This window comes from Elephas maximus, chromosome 7, assembly GCF_024166365.1.
Source record: "Elephas maximus indicus isolate mEleMax1 chromosome 7, mEleMax1 primary haplotype, whole genome shotgun sequence".
Lineage (NCBI taxonomy): Eukaryota > Metazoa > Chordata > Mammalia > Proboscidea > Elephantidae > Elephas > Elephas maximus.
Window position 1 is genome coordinate 9,017,591 of NC_064825.1, and position 15,913 is coordinate 9,033,503.

The 15,913-nt window shown below is 37.2% G+C and overlaps 1 protein-coding gene across 4 annotated transcripts in view; it reads left to right on the forward strand.

Moving 5' to 3' along the window:
* Window positions 1–15,913, forward strand: part of RDX (radixin) — a 104,589-nt gene that overhangs the window by 56,607 nt on the left and 32,069 nt on the right. For all 4 annotated transcript variants that reach the window (XM_049889344.1, XM_049889346.1, XM_049889342.1 and 1 more), the window contains exons 9-10: window positions 1,417–1,580; window positions 7,766–7,896. In XM_049889344.1, the coding sequence (XP_049745301.1) occupies window positions 1,417–1,580; window positions 7,766–7,896 (295 nt within the window). The remainder of the gene's footprint in view (window positions 1–1,416; window positions 1,581–7,765; window positions 7,897–15,913) is intronic.

Consider the following 15,913-nt stretch of genomic DNA (forward strand, 5'->3'; position numbering starts at 1 on the left):
AATGATGACAAGGACCTTCCCCCAGAGCAGACAGAGAAAGCCTTCCCCTGGAGCTGGCACCCTGAATTTGGACTTCCAGCCTCCTGGACTGTGAGAGAATAAATTTCTCTTTGTTAAAGCCATACGCTTGTGGTATTTCTGTTACAGAAGCAATAGATGATTAAGACAGTTAACTGCTTACCAGTTGCCGTCAAGTTGGCCCCAACTCCATAGGGTTTTCAGTGGCTGATTTTTTTTTTTCTTTGTAAGTAGATTGCTGAGCCTTTATTCTGAGGTTAGTTTTTTTTACAAGATAAAAATTATTAAACTTTTGTTTTAATGTTCAAAATTTCTAAAAGTGAAATTAAAATACAAGATAAGCCAGAAAAACCAAACTTGTTGCCATCAAGTCAATTCTGAGTCATAGTGACCGTATAGGACAGAGTAGAACAGCACTGTAGGGTTTCCAGGGAGCAGCTGGTAGATTCGAACTGCTGACCTTTCGGTTAGCAGTCGATCTCTTAACCACTGCACCGCTAGGGCTCTCAGATATAAGATAGGTATGTTTAAATAGATTTTTTTGGTACATCAAGGGTCGAGTATGAGGGCAGTCATAGTTCAGGGGTAGGATTCTTGCCTTCCGTGCTGGACGCCCAGGTTAGATTTCCAGTGCGCCTCAAGCACAGCTGTCACGCATTTGCCAGTGGAGGCTTGTGGGTGGCTCTGATGCTGAACAGGTTTTATCAGAGTAAGACAGACTAGGAAGAAAAGCCTGCTGATTTATTTCTGAAAAATCAACCATTGATATCCCTATGGAGCACAGTGCTACTCTGACATGTGTGGGGTTACCACACGTGGGGTTACCACACGTGGGGTTACCATGAGTCAGAATTGACTTGGATGGCAGCTGGTTTAGTGTCGGGTGTATGTGAGTATTTTAACTCTGTTAGTTATTGAAAAGACAAAAAGGTAAGGAAAACATTTCTAGATTAAAAAACTCCACAGCCATGAAGCAAAGATCAATTTTGAGATTTGTGGCAAAAGGCAAAAATTAAAACAAACCTCTTACTAGGAACAGGTGCTCTTAGTTACCTTTGGAGGAGAAAAAAGAATAAGTTTCATGTGATGGATTGAGAGGATAAGAATATTAACCTCCTTACAAAACTGATGGGGCATGAAAAGGTGAGGAACCAGTTATATGAAAGTATGGCATACTCCCCAGGAGTTAGGAAATTTTATGCATCCTATGCTATATATAATGTGATTTTAGAATTCATACCACATTTGAAACTTAGTACAAGTTTTTATAAGAGACTGTCCTTCACAAAGATTTTTAATTGAGATTTTAGAATTCATACCACATTTGAAACTTAGTACAAGTTTGTATAAGAGACTGTCCTTCACAAAGATTTTTAATTGAGAATACTTTATGTTTAGGATTTTGTTTTTTATGCACCTCGTCTAAGAATCAATAAGCGGATTTTGGCGTTATGTATGGGAAACCATGAACTCTACATGCGAAGGAGGAAGCCTGACACCATTGAAGTACAGCAGATGAAGGCCCAGGCCAGGGAGGAGAAACATCAGAAACAGCTGGAAAGGTACGGAATTTACAGTCTTCTATTCTTGATGGATAGGAGTAGGGCATCTAAAATTTAAGACTACTCAGTTTCTTTAAATTATCCTAAATTTATGTTTCTACATTATTTTCATTGTATTGAAGTTGAAGGAAGGTATTGTCACTATCCCCTCTTAAAATGAGGATGTATAATTTTCAGGTTAGAAATCTTGACATATTTGTGAGAAATAGCTTTTCATAACTTCACAGATGTGTTTTTCTGTTATCATGCTTGTTCTCCACTGACAGACATGGTTCGAGGTGTATTAGTCGGCTGTTTTTCCCACTGACACTCATGGTTCGAGGTGTATTAGTCGGCTGTTTTTCCCACTGGCAGACATGGTTCGAGGTGTATTAGTCGGCTGTTTTTCTATTTGTTTTGCCGGGACAGGTTTTTTTAATTTTTCAGGATAAGGATGTGCTGAATATTTTCCTGTGAATCAATGCCAGTGATACTGTAGAACTCACCTGATAAGAGTAGGAGAACTTACCAAAACTGATCTTTTTCACTGTGGTTCCTTTAGACTTTCAAAAAATATACTGAATTGAGAGTTTTTGAAATGGAAAGACATTTAATAAGGCCCCATCAACCCTGGAACCAGATTACTGGGTCCAGAAATACAGCACCTGAATCAGATTTTAGATTAATTTACACCTCATGTCTTATTTGAAAAAAATTTAGAGCTCAAACTGAAGTTAAACTTTATCAAGGAAATCTCTGTAGAACAGTATAATAATCTAAGAAATAGAGTAAATCCTGAAGAACCAAAACTAAAGAACTTTAAATACATAAAAAATGTTACTGACAATAATATGATTTGTATTTAGTAATTAAATAGGCTCTCTGCTAGATGATATTTTGCTACTTACACTTGTAGTGTTTGTGTTTAATGATACATAATTTTCTTAAACGTTTTGTGTAATTGAGGTGTATCACTGCCTTCAAATTGTCTGTGAATCAGAACATTTTTTTCTTAGGCATAGGAGCTTTGTAATAATTCCTGATCTCACCATTAAAGATGTTAAGTTGGATTATTACTTTGGCTGGGCTCTGCCCTTTCTTAACTGCTCTCATGTGACTTAGGATCACACTGGCTTTAGTCTTACATGCTTTTTAAAAACAGTTCTTTATTGGACTTTATATTTATATATTCTTTTTAAAAAAATAGTACTGTGTTGTAGGTGAAAGTTTACCCAGAAAATTTGATCCCCCTTTAACAATTTTTATACAGATTGTTCCATGCCATTGGTTACAGTTTTTACAGTTGCGAGCATTCTCATTATTTACATTCTGTTTGTTCTATTTCCATTGATCTAGGTTCCTTTCCCTTCCTTGCCTTCTCATCTTTACTTTTTTTTCGGGGGGTTGGGGGGTAAATGCTGACCGTTTGGTCTCATGTAGTTAATTGTTTAAGGGAGTCCATCACTCACAGGTGATATTGTTTATTTTATAAGCCAGTTTATTATTTGGCTGATAAGTGACCTGCAGATTCTAAGTTCAAAGTGTACTTCAGGGTGATTGTTTCCAGGGTTCCTTTAGTAGGTCTGTCTAGTAGGTCTGACCTTTCTTAGGAATTTGAGTTTTGTTGTACATTTCTCTCACATTCTGTCTGGGACCTTCTGTTGTGTCACTGATCAGAATGTTTGGTAGTGGTAGCCTGTCACCACCTCGTTCGTCTGGTCAGCTTAGAAGAGGCTGTGATTTGTGTGAGCCGTTAGTCCGGTGGACTAGTTTCTTCTCTGAGCCTTTGATTTCCTTCATTCTCTTTTGCTCCTTGCGAGTAGAGACCAATAGTTGTATCTTAGATGGCTGCTTGTAAGCTTTTAAGACCCCAGACACCACTCACCTGTCATGGATTGAATTGTGTCCAAAAAAATATCTGCCAGCTTGGCTAGGTCATGATTCCCAGTATCATATGATTGTCTACCATTTTGTCACCTGATGTGATTTTCCTATATGTTGTAAATCCTATCACTATGATGTAATGAGATGGATTACCTAGATTAGAAAAAAAAGTGGCAGTTATATTGACGAGATCTACAAGATTAGATAGTCTCTTCAGCCAATCTCTTTTGAGATACAAAAGAAGAGAAGCAAGCGGAGAGACATGGGGACCTCATACCACCAAGAAAGCAGTGCCAGAGAACAGAGCATGTCCTTTGATCTGAGGTTCCTGTGCTGAGATGCTCCCAGACCAAGCAAGGGAAGACTGATGACAAGGACTTTCCTCCAGAGGTAACAGAGAAAGTCTTCTGGAACCAGTGCCCTGAATTCGGATTTCTAGCCTACTGGACTGTGAGAAAATAAACCTCCCTTTATTAAAGCCATCCACTTGTGGTATTTCTGTTATAGGAGCGCTAGATAACCAAGACATCACGAAAACTAGCATGTGGAACATTATCTTTGTGAACTTTGTTACACCAATTGACCGAGTTGTCCCTCAAGACTATAGCCCCAAGCCTTTGACCCGATAAACCAGTCCTGCAAATTGTTTGGGTATGTCTAGGAATCCTCTGTGACTGTGCCCCGTATGTGGTTTGTTACTTGTGTGGGAATATATGCAGCATGAACTTCATGTATTCTTAATCATCGTAGCCTCTTAGCCTTTTCATCTGCTTTCTCAGAGGCAAAACTTTTTATAGTCTCTCTTTTTGTCATCTTTTCCTCCCTTTGAAAGATCCCACTGTCTCTTTAAAACCTTCCATCATGAGTTAAATGGGATTATTTTGTGTACAGTTCCTATATCATATTCTTCACTCCAGCACATAAAGAAGATTGCTGCATGGTTTCTAGTACATGTAGCATGGGGTTAATAGGCACCATTCGTATTTACTCTGAGTTACTCTTAAGTCCTTGACAGAAGTGGAAGACTTTAAATTTCTCTCTTGGCACAGCAACAATCTGTTGGTTCTTCTCTTGGATAAATTTTACAGCCTTTCATTAGCAAGCATTTATTAACTGTAGGAATTCAATAACTGTTTAATTCATTTGAATGCCTAGAGGGTGTTTTATATTCTAGCCACAGAGGGATTGGCAGTCTTTCAGAAATGGCATGCCAAGTCTTCATTTTTTCCCTGCTTTGCAGATCAGGGAGAGAAAAATGGCAACTGTTCCGGTCAAGCCTCTTGTCAGAGTAGCCAGCAGACATACAGGGGGGCATGCAGAGGCATGCTGCGGGTGCTGCTGGAATCTCGTAGGCAACAGCAGTAGTTGGAAAGGGCAACAAGGAGGCCTCATTCCTACAATACCTTGGTATATGTGGCCACCATATTCTCTCCCCATAGCTCTCATATCTGGTCTTTTGGCAGTGAGTATGATCTTAATGTATCATTGGTTGTTTTTCCCTGTTGTCTTTGTTCTTAAGTTGTTTGCATCCAGCATAAATAATGACTTACTCTCTAATGCATGAACATTTTCATATGGCTGAAATTGTTACCAGATTTAGAAGCTGAGAGCCTCAAGTTTACAATTTGGAGTCTGATAGTCACATATCAGTTATAGGTGTTACAGAGTTTCTGTATTGTGGCTGTCTACCCATATCACTCAGGACGCTCTGTCCCTCTAGGGCACAGCTGGATGTCATACGAAGAACACACACTTTGGAACTAGATAAATCTGGGTTTGAATCCTCTTCTGACAAATAATACTATTGGACAAAGAACTTCTAAATCTTAGTTCCCTTGCCTGTGATGTGAAAATAATAGTTCTACGTTAGTGTTGTTGTGAGAAATAGTAACATTTAGCAAAGTTACTAGTGCTCAATAAACACTAGCTATTATAAAAACTTGATATTAATATGTCTGAATATCAATTATACTTTTTAATTTTAACTCAAGAAAAATGCAGTTGGACTCATTTGCAGTTTTTTAAAAAAGTTTGATATTCTAAAATAGTTTATTTTTTGCATGTTAGTACAGAAAATTTGTAGTTTATTGATACAATATTTATGTCTTTGAAATGGAACAGCTGGGCAAAATGACTGTTTGCAAACCCATACTCTAAATACAAGTATTCACATCAGTGGTTTAGCGTAATCACAAGAGGCTTTATGGTGAAAGTGGCGGTTGAGAAACTACATGGTTTTGTGCCTAAAATCCAGAATTGACGCCAGGTGGCAGCGATGTCTTTCTGGGAACATTTAGGCATATTCAGATGAGTTTCAGAGATGAAGTCACAATTGATTATTTTTTAGTAAAAGAAAAAATTATTCACATTAATGACTTAAACAGTGATTAAACTTACGGATAGTTATGTAATTAACTAAGACAATATTACTTGATGATTAACAGTTTCTTTCTTACTTATCTTTGTATTTTTCTTCCCCAACATAGAGTTTGATCTGTAGTAGGCTCTTGATGGATGTTTAATGAATGGATTTGGCTGTATTTAAAAGAAATAATCCCATCAGGGCCATGGCAGATGCAACTAAATGATAAAGGCCCTCTTTCCCACTGAACTCCGATGATAATCTTCTTAAAACAGTGTTAGACACCTGTTATTCTAATAGAATTTTCAAAGGAGATAAAACTGGTTTGTCAACTTTTATCTAGGCATAAATGAGACATTAAACTTGTATAACTCATTTTTAAAAAATAAATATTGTGGTAGTATATGTATATGTAAAATTTTGCCATTTTAAGTGTACAATTCAGTGATATTTGCATTCACCATGTCGTGCAACCATCACCACTATTACCCCAAACAGACATTTCAACCAAACCAAACGCATTGCTGTCGAGTCACTTCCGACTCATGGCAACCCTACGGTACAAAGCAGAACGGCCCCATAGGGTTTCCAAGGGCTGTAAGTCTTTATGGAAGCAGAATGCCATATGTTTCTCCCGCGGAGCAGCTGGTGGGTTGAAACTGCCGACCTTTGGTGAGCAGCCTAGCACTTAACCACTGCACCACCAGGGCTCCAACAGAAACTCAGTACTCCTTAAATAATAAATCCCCATTCTCCCTTCCTCAGCCTCTGGTAACCACTAATAAACTTCCGTATTTATGCATTTGTCATTTTTTTTATTCTTTGGGTTTTTGGGTTTAGTTATTTCATATAAGTAGAATCATACAACATTTATCCTCTTGTATCTGACTTTTTTTTATCTGACTTAAACTCAGCAGAATGTTTTCAGGGTTCATCCGTGTTGTTGCATATTTATCAGAACTTAGGTTCTTTTTATAAATTTTTTTTGAGAATAATTTATTGATTGAAAATTGTTGCCCTTCCAGGTTATTTTTACTTTTAAGGCACTTCCCTCTGTGTGCTCCATCAAGCCATTGTTTTTTTTCCCAGCAGAGGGCTCCTACTAAAGAAGGGATTTTCTTGGTATGGCAACTGCAATTAGCTCTTTTTTGTGCATAAAATTTGTGACCTCTTAATAAGAAACACACTATAACCCAGCACTTGTGTGTATATGCATATGAATATGTATTAAGCATACAAAAAAACCAAACCTGTTGCCATCGAGTTGATTCTGACTCATAGTGACCGTATAGAACAGAACAGAACTGCTCCAAAGAGTTTCCAAGGCTGTAATCTTTACAGAGGCTGACTGCCACATTTTTCTTCCAGAGAGCCTTTGGGTGAGTTCTAATTGCCAACCTTTCAGTTAGCAGCCAGGTGCTTAACCACTGCGCCACCAGAGCTCCTATATAAAACATACCCAAAACCAAAAACCAAACCCAGTGCTGTCAAGTCAATTCCGACTCATAGCAACCCTATGGGACAGAGTAGAACTGCCCCATAGAGTTTCCAAGGAGTGCCTGGCGGATTTGAACTGCAGACCCTTTGGTTAGCAGCCATAGCACTTAACCACTGCACCACCAGGGTTTCTGATATAAAACATAGGCCTGTATTTTTAACCAAATGATATTTTGAACACAACTGAATATAATGAAAAACAAAAAAAACTGTTGCCATTGAGTCGATTCTGACTCATATGACAACCCCATGGGGTTTTCTTGGCTGTAATCTTTATGGAAGAAGTTCACCAGGCCTTTCTTCCACAGAGCTGCTGAGCTCAAACTGCCGATCTTTAGGTTAGCAGCCCATCACAAACCCATATTATACTGTTTCTTCTTAGTTGATTCACGGTACTCAGATTTTACGTGAATAATATTTCTCTTTATTAATTTGTAACAGAGCAATTGTGATTCTTTTTAAGGGCACAATTAGAGAATGAAAAGAAGAAAAGAGAAATAGCAGAAAAGGAAAAGGAAAGAATAGAACGTGAAAAGGAAGAACTAATGGAACGTCTAAGGCAAATTGAAGAACAGACAATGAAAGCCCAGAAAGGTAAATATCTCTTTTTGACAGTGGATTCAAAATTGTTGCTCTGTCATATTGTATGTTTCCTTATTACTGTTAACTCTTATTTGTCTTACATAGAATAATTGCCTTTAATTTTGCCAGATTTATATTTAACAGAATCACATTAAAAACATGTCTGACTAAGGCAGATTCAGCTATGCAGTACCTGTGTGTTCTTTTTCTTTTCTTTATTTAAACATGCAAATATTTTGCATTTGTACTTTCATATAATGTGGCTGTATATATTTATTTATACTTTATTGTTCAGGGTTTCAGAAACAGAAATACATGTTCAGTGCTTCATAGCATTTAAACAAAAGCATTTTTGCAATAAATGGACATTCAAGTACTTCAAGGAACTTTAATTGTGACTACATAAGGAGCCCTGGTGGTGCAGTGGTTAAGAGCTCTGCTACTAACCAGAAGATCAGCGGTTTGGATCCACCAGCCCCTCCTTGGAAACCCTGTGGGGCAGTTCTACGCTGCCCTGTAGGGTCATTATAAGTCAGAATTGACTTGATGGCAGCGGGTTTTTCAGATGATTACATAAACTTTAAAAAAATGGGCTTTGGAACCCAACCCTTGAAAAAGATTTGATTTCACTATATTGGAAGATAGTACAGCACATAGTGTTTTGTGTATTGTTTGTTCTTCTTTTAACATGTTTGGAAGAACTTACCTCCTAGGCAGTTTGTAATGAAGATGCTACAATGTAAATACAAGATACATTGGATTTATAAAGGGTGGTTTATATTTGGTAACTTTAGTGTTTACTATTCACAAACAACAAATAATGGGGAGATGGGGAGAACAAAAGTCAAAATGTGTTAAGCAAAGAAAGTAAGATGTTTTGCTTCTTCCTACACAGTAGGATCTCAAGGGCTAACGTGAAATCTCACTACTTACAAAACTAGATTTAATACGAAATAATAGAATCAGCCATTCGGTTCTATCAGCAATAGCCGGTAGTTTTATTTAAAGCTTATTTTTTATTCCTTATACCAGGCTGCCTTGCTAGGGAGATGTTCTTGAGCAGTGGATAGAATAATTTTCCATGTGAGTAGCTAGAGAGAGAAGTCACAAGGATTGCTGTTAATTCACAAACTTGTTTACCATTTCAGTTCCAAGAGGACTGGAAATAATATTTCTAAGAGAAGATCCTGAATTTTATTCTGACTTCATTAGAAGCCTCGCTTCTCTGAACTAGAAAAGACCTAGAAACTATTTAGTTCAAAGACCTAAGGTAGCTAAGAGACTGGCTTGAAGTCCAGAACTCAGGGGCAGACTTGTTTCCTGAAATCCAGCTTGATGCTATTTCTACCACTTTAGGTTTCTTTTTTTAAACAATCTTATCCATATAAACATTTATAAAGTGCTTTTTTTGTTCAGTATTCTAGTAATACAGACATACAGGATACATGGAGTGTATATGAAGTCTATGTCGTCTACAGAAATGATATATAAATAAATATATAAATAACATGGGGTAGTGTATTCTGTCAGAGAGTAGTGTAAGCAGTACTTCAAAGGAGAGAATGCTGTAATAAAAAATCTCTTATTGTAGAGTATGTTAAAAAAGAAAGTTTAGGAGAATTTATAATAGTGGTCTGATTTTAAAGAAAAGATTGAATGATAGTGCTTTTTCATTTACATAACACCTTTTCTGAGAGAATAACTTCTTACTAAGCCTTTCGATCTCATTTATTTAGGATGTATAATAAAAATACTAATGGTTTACATACAGAAAAGTCCTCAAGCAAAGAAGCATTAAAGAGTATAAGGAAGATAGAACATAAGAAAGAACACAGAACATGTTTATCAAGACACAGTTTCAAATCAGTGACCTTAAAGCAGAGGACATCCAACTTGTTTTTCATTTTGAATTTCAAATAAAGCTTTCTTAGACTGCCCTAACTTCTGTATAATTGTCTTAATTTATGCTGAATTCTTACCTAGCTGCAGTAACTGTGGCCATGTATAAGTCGTGATATTTAGTGGGTAGATTAACCTGTAATTTTTTTGTTTGTAGAAGGAACTTTTTTGTACTTCGTTATTGCCATTTTGTTTAATTTTATGGTTGAAATCATTATTTCAAATAAATCACAATTCATTAAATGGAATCAATCTGCCATTTTACGTTTCCATAATACATCATTGTTAAATTATTTAATTTCATTTATCTTTTTTTCCTTTAACCAGATTTAAGATATATTGGTGACTATATTTGAGATATAATATGGTCAGGCCTACGTTCAATGGCTGTTCCAACAAATATTGAAGTAAATTCCCACCATCAAGAAGACATAGAAAAGAGTCGAGATACAATGATTTCATTCATTCTGTATGTGTATTACGCATGTAGTATGTGTTAGGCACTGTCCTAGGTAGTGGCGTTACAGTATTAAATAAAGGCCCCTGCTCTCATGGAGCTTATGTTTTATTAAGGTAAGACAGAGGAAATAACAAAATCATTTTTTTTTTTTGTGGCAAGTACTATGAAGGAAGTAAGCATAATGTGAAGGGTAGTAGTTGTGGGTGTGTGGGGGGATCTAATTTAGGTATACATTGTTACACAATTAGGAGCCAAGCCTTAATTCTGTCATTAATTTAGAATATGATCATAAGCCAGTAATTTTTTACTTGTCAAATTTCCTCAGATTATGAATTTCTACATGGAAGTAATAATCCCTACCTTAGCTTTGTGATATTTTTTTAAATTGTTGTGTTTAAAAAAATAAACATTTTTTCATTGAATAAGTAGCACATATACAATAATGTGCACACATCTTAAGTGTAAGGCTCGAAGAATTTTACAAAGTGAATTTATTCCTGTAAGTACCTCCTATAAGGTCTAGAACATTACCAGTACTCAGGGAAACCTCCTTTGTGTCCCTTTGTGGTTATTATTCTGCCCCTAAGGTAGGCAGCATTCTGGCTTATATCATCATAGAGTTTAGTCTTTTTTTTAAACAGCTTTATTGAGAGATAATTCAGATACCATAATAATTCACTCATTTGAAGTGTGTAATTTAATGTTTTTGGTATATCCAGAGTTGTGCAACTAACACAATCAGTTTTAGAACACTTTGATCACCTCAAAAAAGAAACCATGTACCCTTTAACAGTTGCTCCCATCTTTCCCCAACCTTCTCCCCCAGCTCCAGCCCTAGGCAACCCCCTAATCCACTTTCAGTCTCTGTATGTTTGCCTATAATGTGTCATCTTGACAGACTTCTTACACACAGCATAATGTTTTCAAAGTTCATCCTTGTTGTAGCATGTATCAGGACTTTGTTCCTTTTTATTGTCGAATGGTATTCCATCTTATGGCTGTACTACATTTTATTTATCCATTCATCAACTGATGGGCGTTCGGGTTGTTTCCACTTTTTGGCTATTGTGAATAGTGCTGCAGCGAACATCTGTATATAGGTTTTTGTGTTGATGTATGTTTTGTGTGTACCTAAGAGTGGAATTATTGGTCATATGATAACTCTGTTTAACTTTTGGAGGAACTGCCAACTGATTTCTAAGTGGCCATACATTACATTTCTATCTGCAAGGCTATGATTTCTCTACATCCTTTCCAGCACTTGTTATTATTCGTCTTTTTGATTGTAGTCATCCCGATGTGTGTGAAGTGGTATCGCATTTTGATTTTGGTTTGTGTTTTCCTAATGGCTAATGATATTGAGTATCTTTTCATGTGCTTATGGCCATTGTCTGTCTTCTTTGGAAAAAATATCAGTTCAAGTTTCTGCCTGTTTTTCAATTAGAAGTCAACAATAAAAAGATAAATAACCTAAGAGTTCTTTATCTCTTCTGGGTATACAAGTCCTTTATTAGATACATGTTCTGCAAATATTTTCTCCCATTCTCTGGGTTGTTTTTTCACTTTGTTGATAGTACCCTTTGAAGGTTAAAAGTTAGTAATTTGAATGTGTTTTTTCTTTTTGGGTCACTTCTGCTTTTGGTGTCTTGCCTTAGAATAGCCGTGCCTATTTTTGAACTACATATAAATGAAACATGTATTCTTGTTTGTGGCTTCTTTTTGTTCATACTTATGCATGTAGCTGGAATTTGTTTTTTCATCGTTGCGTAGCATTCTGTTGTGTGTGTGTTCTACAGTGTCTGCATTCTGCTGACGATGGACACTTGGGATATTTCCATGTTTTGGCTATTACAAATAAGGCTGCCGTGAGCGTTCTTTCCCATAGGGTTTGTTATACTTGGGTCCTGATTTGGGGGCTGTGTATCCCGAGTAGAGTTTTGGATCACAGGCCGTGCGTGTGTCCCGGTGGTTTAGGAGATGGTGCCCGCGGTCTTCTGACGTGATTGTGTCGGCTTTCACTGCCCAGCGGCCAGCGAAAGTGCGGTTTCTCCACTACGTCTGCCACTTGTTACTGTTTTTTTGTTTTGTTTTTTAACCTTTTTTTGGAGCCACCCTGGTGAGTTTAGTGAGCACAGTGCATTTCCTTGATTGCTGATGATCTTGAGCACTTTAGCGAATGCTGTTGTGAAGTGCCTTTTCAAGTCTTCTGCCCATGGTACGAAATTGGATTATCTCTCTTTTTCTTACAGATTTGTAGGACTTAAACAACATGCATTTAAAAAAAAAACTCTCCATGGCTTACCTTTTCACTCTCTTGATGTTGTCGTTTTGATGAAGAGAAGTTCTTAATTTTAAGTTCAATTTATCGTTCTTTTCCGTACGGCTGTGAATATGTTCTCTTTTTCTACCTTCTAGAAACTTTGTTTTCCCTTTTATTTAGGTGCGTAATCCATATGTAACAGATACTTGTAGAAGTCAAGATTTTTTTTTCCCCAATATGGATATCCAGTTGACTCAGCACCATTCATTGCGAAGACTGTCCCTTCCCCATTGTACTACCTTTGTCACGAATCTGGAAGACTGGATATGTCTGGGTCTGCTTCTAGACCCTGCTCTGGTCCACTTATCTGTCTGTCTGTCCTGTTGCCAGTGTCACACTGTTCGATTAATAGTTGTATCTAGAAAGGTTTAAAGTGGACGTCTGATGATGAATAGGTATACAACAAAATGTGTATAGTTAGTTTTCAAAGCTTCCACGTTACTTTGATTTTACATTTTCTTATGGCATTAGTCTATGAGTCGGAACCGACTCGACGGCACTGGGTACTGGGTATGACATTAATTGTTAACTGTTACACATAGCATGCTTTTATAAATTATAACCGTGAAGCTGAGAAAAGGAATTACTTGAAAAAGTTACTCTAGGTAGCCATTTAATTTTTAACAGGGTAAACTGAACCTCTAGAAGAGTGTAACATCTGCCAAAGCTGGATTCCTTTGTCAGTAGCCTGGGTGTTCTGCATATTTCAAGTATGTACCCTCTCTCCCCCCTGGCGAACTGCTTCTGTAAAGATAAAAACAGCCCCCAAAAAACCCTGTCAGGGAGTTCTACTCTGTAACACATTGGGTCACCATGATTTGGGGACCAACTTGACAGTACCTAACAACAACCCTTTCTCTTAGGGCTTGACTGGGTGATGCATCTCTTAGATCATTCCAGTTTCTCATGTTTTGTCGCGTTAACTATACGTTTCTTCTCCTTCCATCTTCTGTAGCCTCCATTCTGATTATTTATAATTCCTTTCTGAATAGAGAACTCCCAGAGAGGACGTTCTGGAGATGGAAAGTCAAAGGCAGGAAGGTCAGCTGTTGGAATGCTTCTTTATAATATTTGCAGTGTGTTTGCTTTTGCACATTGGGGATGTGGTAGCAGTTTCTGAATGTGGTGACAAGTTTCAGAACTCTGATTTATTTCTGAAGTTGGCATTTATATTCAGCTTTTCTATTGAGGATCTTCCCTCCTGCCTCCAAGTCTGGCTTTTTAGATTTTCTTAATCTTTCATTCTCAGCCACAGGGAGAGCTCCACATGCACTTCATATTTGCAGTTTTGGTGGTTACAGATATTTTATCTTTTGGGGAGGTATTTGTTTCCAATGCATGGTTCTACTGGCTCACTGTTCAGTGAAAATAAAATTAGTAGTGTCTGGGCCCCTGTCTAAGTTCTCTTAATTTTTAGTAGGTGTTTCTCTATGGAGGGATTGTGGACCTAATGTGAAAGGTAAAACAAAATTTTAGGAGGCTGCAAAGGAGAGTGTATTCATAACCGTAAGGAAGTGACTGATGAATTGAACTTTTATAAATTATAATAAAGATTCTGGTCCTTGGCATCCTCTGCCGAGGGTCTTTGTGAAATGTCTGAAAATCACTGTTGTCACTTTTCTTTAGTCTTTCATTCTCACACTTTACTTTTTCATCTTTCCTAGATGAGCAGTGGAAACCCTGGTGGCATATTGGTTTAAGAGCTATGGCTGCTAACCAAAAGGTCGGCAGTTGGAATCCGCCAGGCGCTCCTTGGAAACCCTCTAAGGGTAGTTCTACTCTGTTCTGTAGGGTTGCTATGAGTCGGAATTGACTCAATGGCAACAAGTTTTTTAACAGGTTTAGATGAGCAGTAGTTGTTTCATGTTACTGTTCATTTATAATTCCAGTGATAGATGACCCTGCTCTGATGATATCAGCATCATGGCTTCAGAAAGATATGAAGCTGCTTTTTTATGAATATTTATGTTACTTTTGCTCTGATTTTTTTCTCTCCTTTCCTTCTGGGACCTGACTTATATGTACGTTGGATCATTCTATGTTGTCCTGTATATCTTTTTATTCTCTTTTCAGTATTTTCCAGTTCATACATTCTGTCTTCTGAAGTATCTAATCTGCTGTTAAACTTATTGACTGAATTCTTAATTTTAACTATTGTCTTTTCATATTCTATTTGTTTCTCATTGATTATATTTCTTTTGCAGTGTTTTGTTTTTCCTTTGTTATGTTTAATTATTTTTTTTTTAGTTGCTTTAACATCTTTATTTCTTAAATCCAGTTTTTGTTCTCTCTCTCTCTCCCTCTCCCCGCTTTTTGGTCATTAGGCCCTAACTCCTGGCGCGTGTGGTAATTTCTGGTTGAATGCTCAGCATTGTGTATGAAAAGCTATAGAGACTTTGGATAGTGTTGTTTTCCTTTATAGAGAGGATTTAATTTTCTTTTGACAGGTAAATTATGTGCAGATTACCTCGATGGAGTTGAACTGAGTTTCAGGCGTTGTTAAGGTTGATCTCTTTCTGATTTTTCCGCACTACTAGTTTTATAGCCCTTTGGGGGTTTCATCTGAAAGACTAGTTACTAACCGCCCCCCCCCCAAAAAAAAAACAAAAACCCATTGCCATCGAGTTGTTCCACCTCAGCTAACCTATGAGAGAGAGTAAAACTGCCTCATAGGGTTTCCAAGGAGCAGCTGGTGGATTCGAACTGCTGACCTTTTGGTTAGCAGCCATAGCTCTTAACCACTGAGCCACTAGAGTAGTTAGTAAAAAAAAAAAAAAAAAAACAACTTATAGAGCCCTTTAATCTTAGAGGGCCCTAAACGCCAACCCTTGACTCCCCAGGTACAAGAGAGTGTTGATCACTCAGGTCTTTAGCCTATTACAGCTGCTTTTTGCTTGTTTTCATAGTGTCTTATCCCATATGCATGCAGTTTAGGAGCTGGCAAACATCTTGAGGAGAACTAACACAAGTTATTTGGCTTACTTTTCTGTTGTTCACTCTTTTCAGGATCTTAGCCTGTCAAGCCTTGGCTTTCTTGGTAATTCCAAACTCTGAATGTCTCAGGCTGCTGTATTCTACTCTGCATCTATTCCCCTCTGCTGGGTATAGGCAAATGCCAGTTTTTATATGCAAAATAAGTAGATACATAATATACACACAAACATATTCTTGTTTCTACTTTTGTACACAAAAAAGTAGCATACTGAATATATCTTTAGCACCTTGCTGTTTTCAGTTAACAATATACCTTGAAAAATCACTCCAGATTCATTCATAGAGATGATTTTTTTTTTTTTTACCGTGATATAATCCCCATTTTATTGTTTAGATGTAGTACGAATATTTTAAAA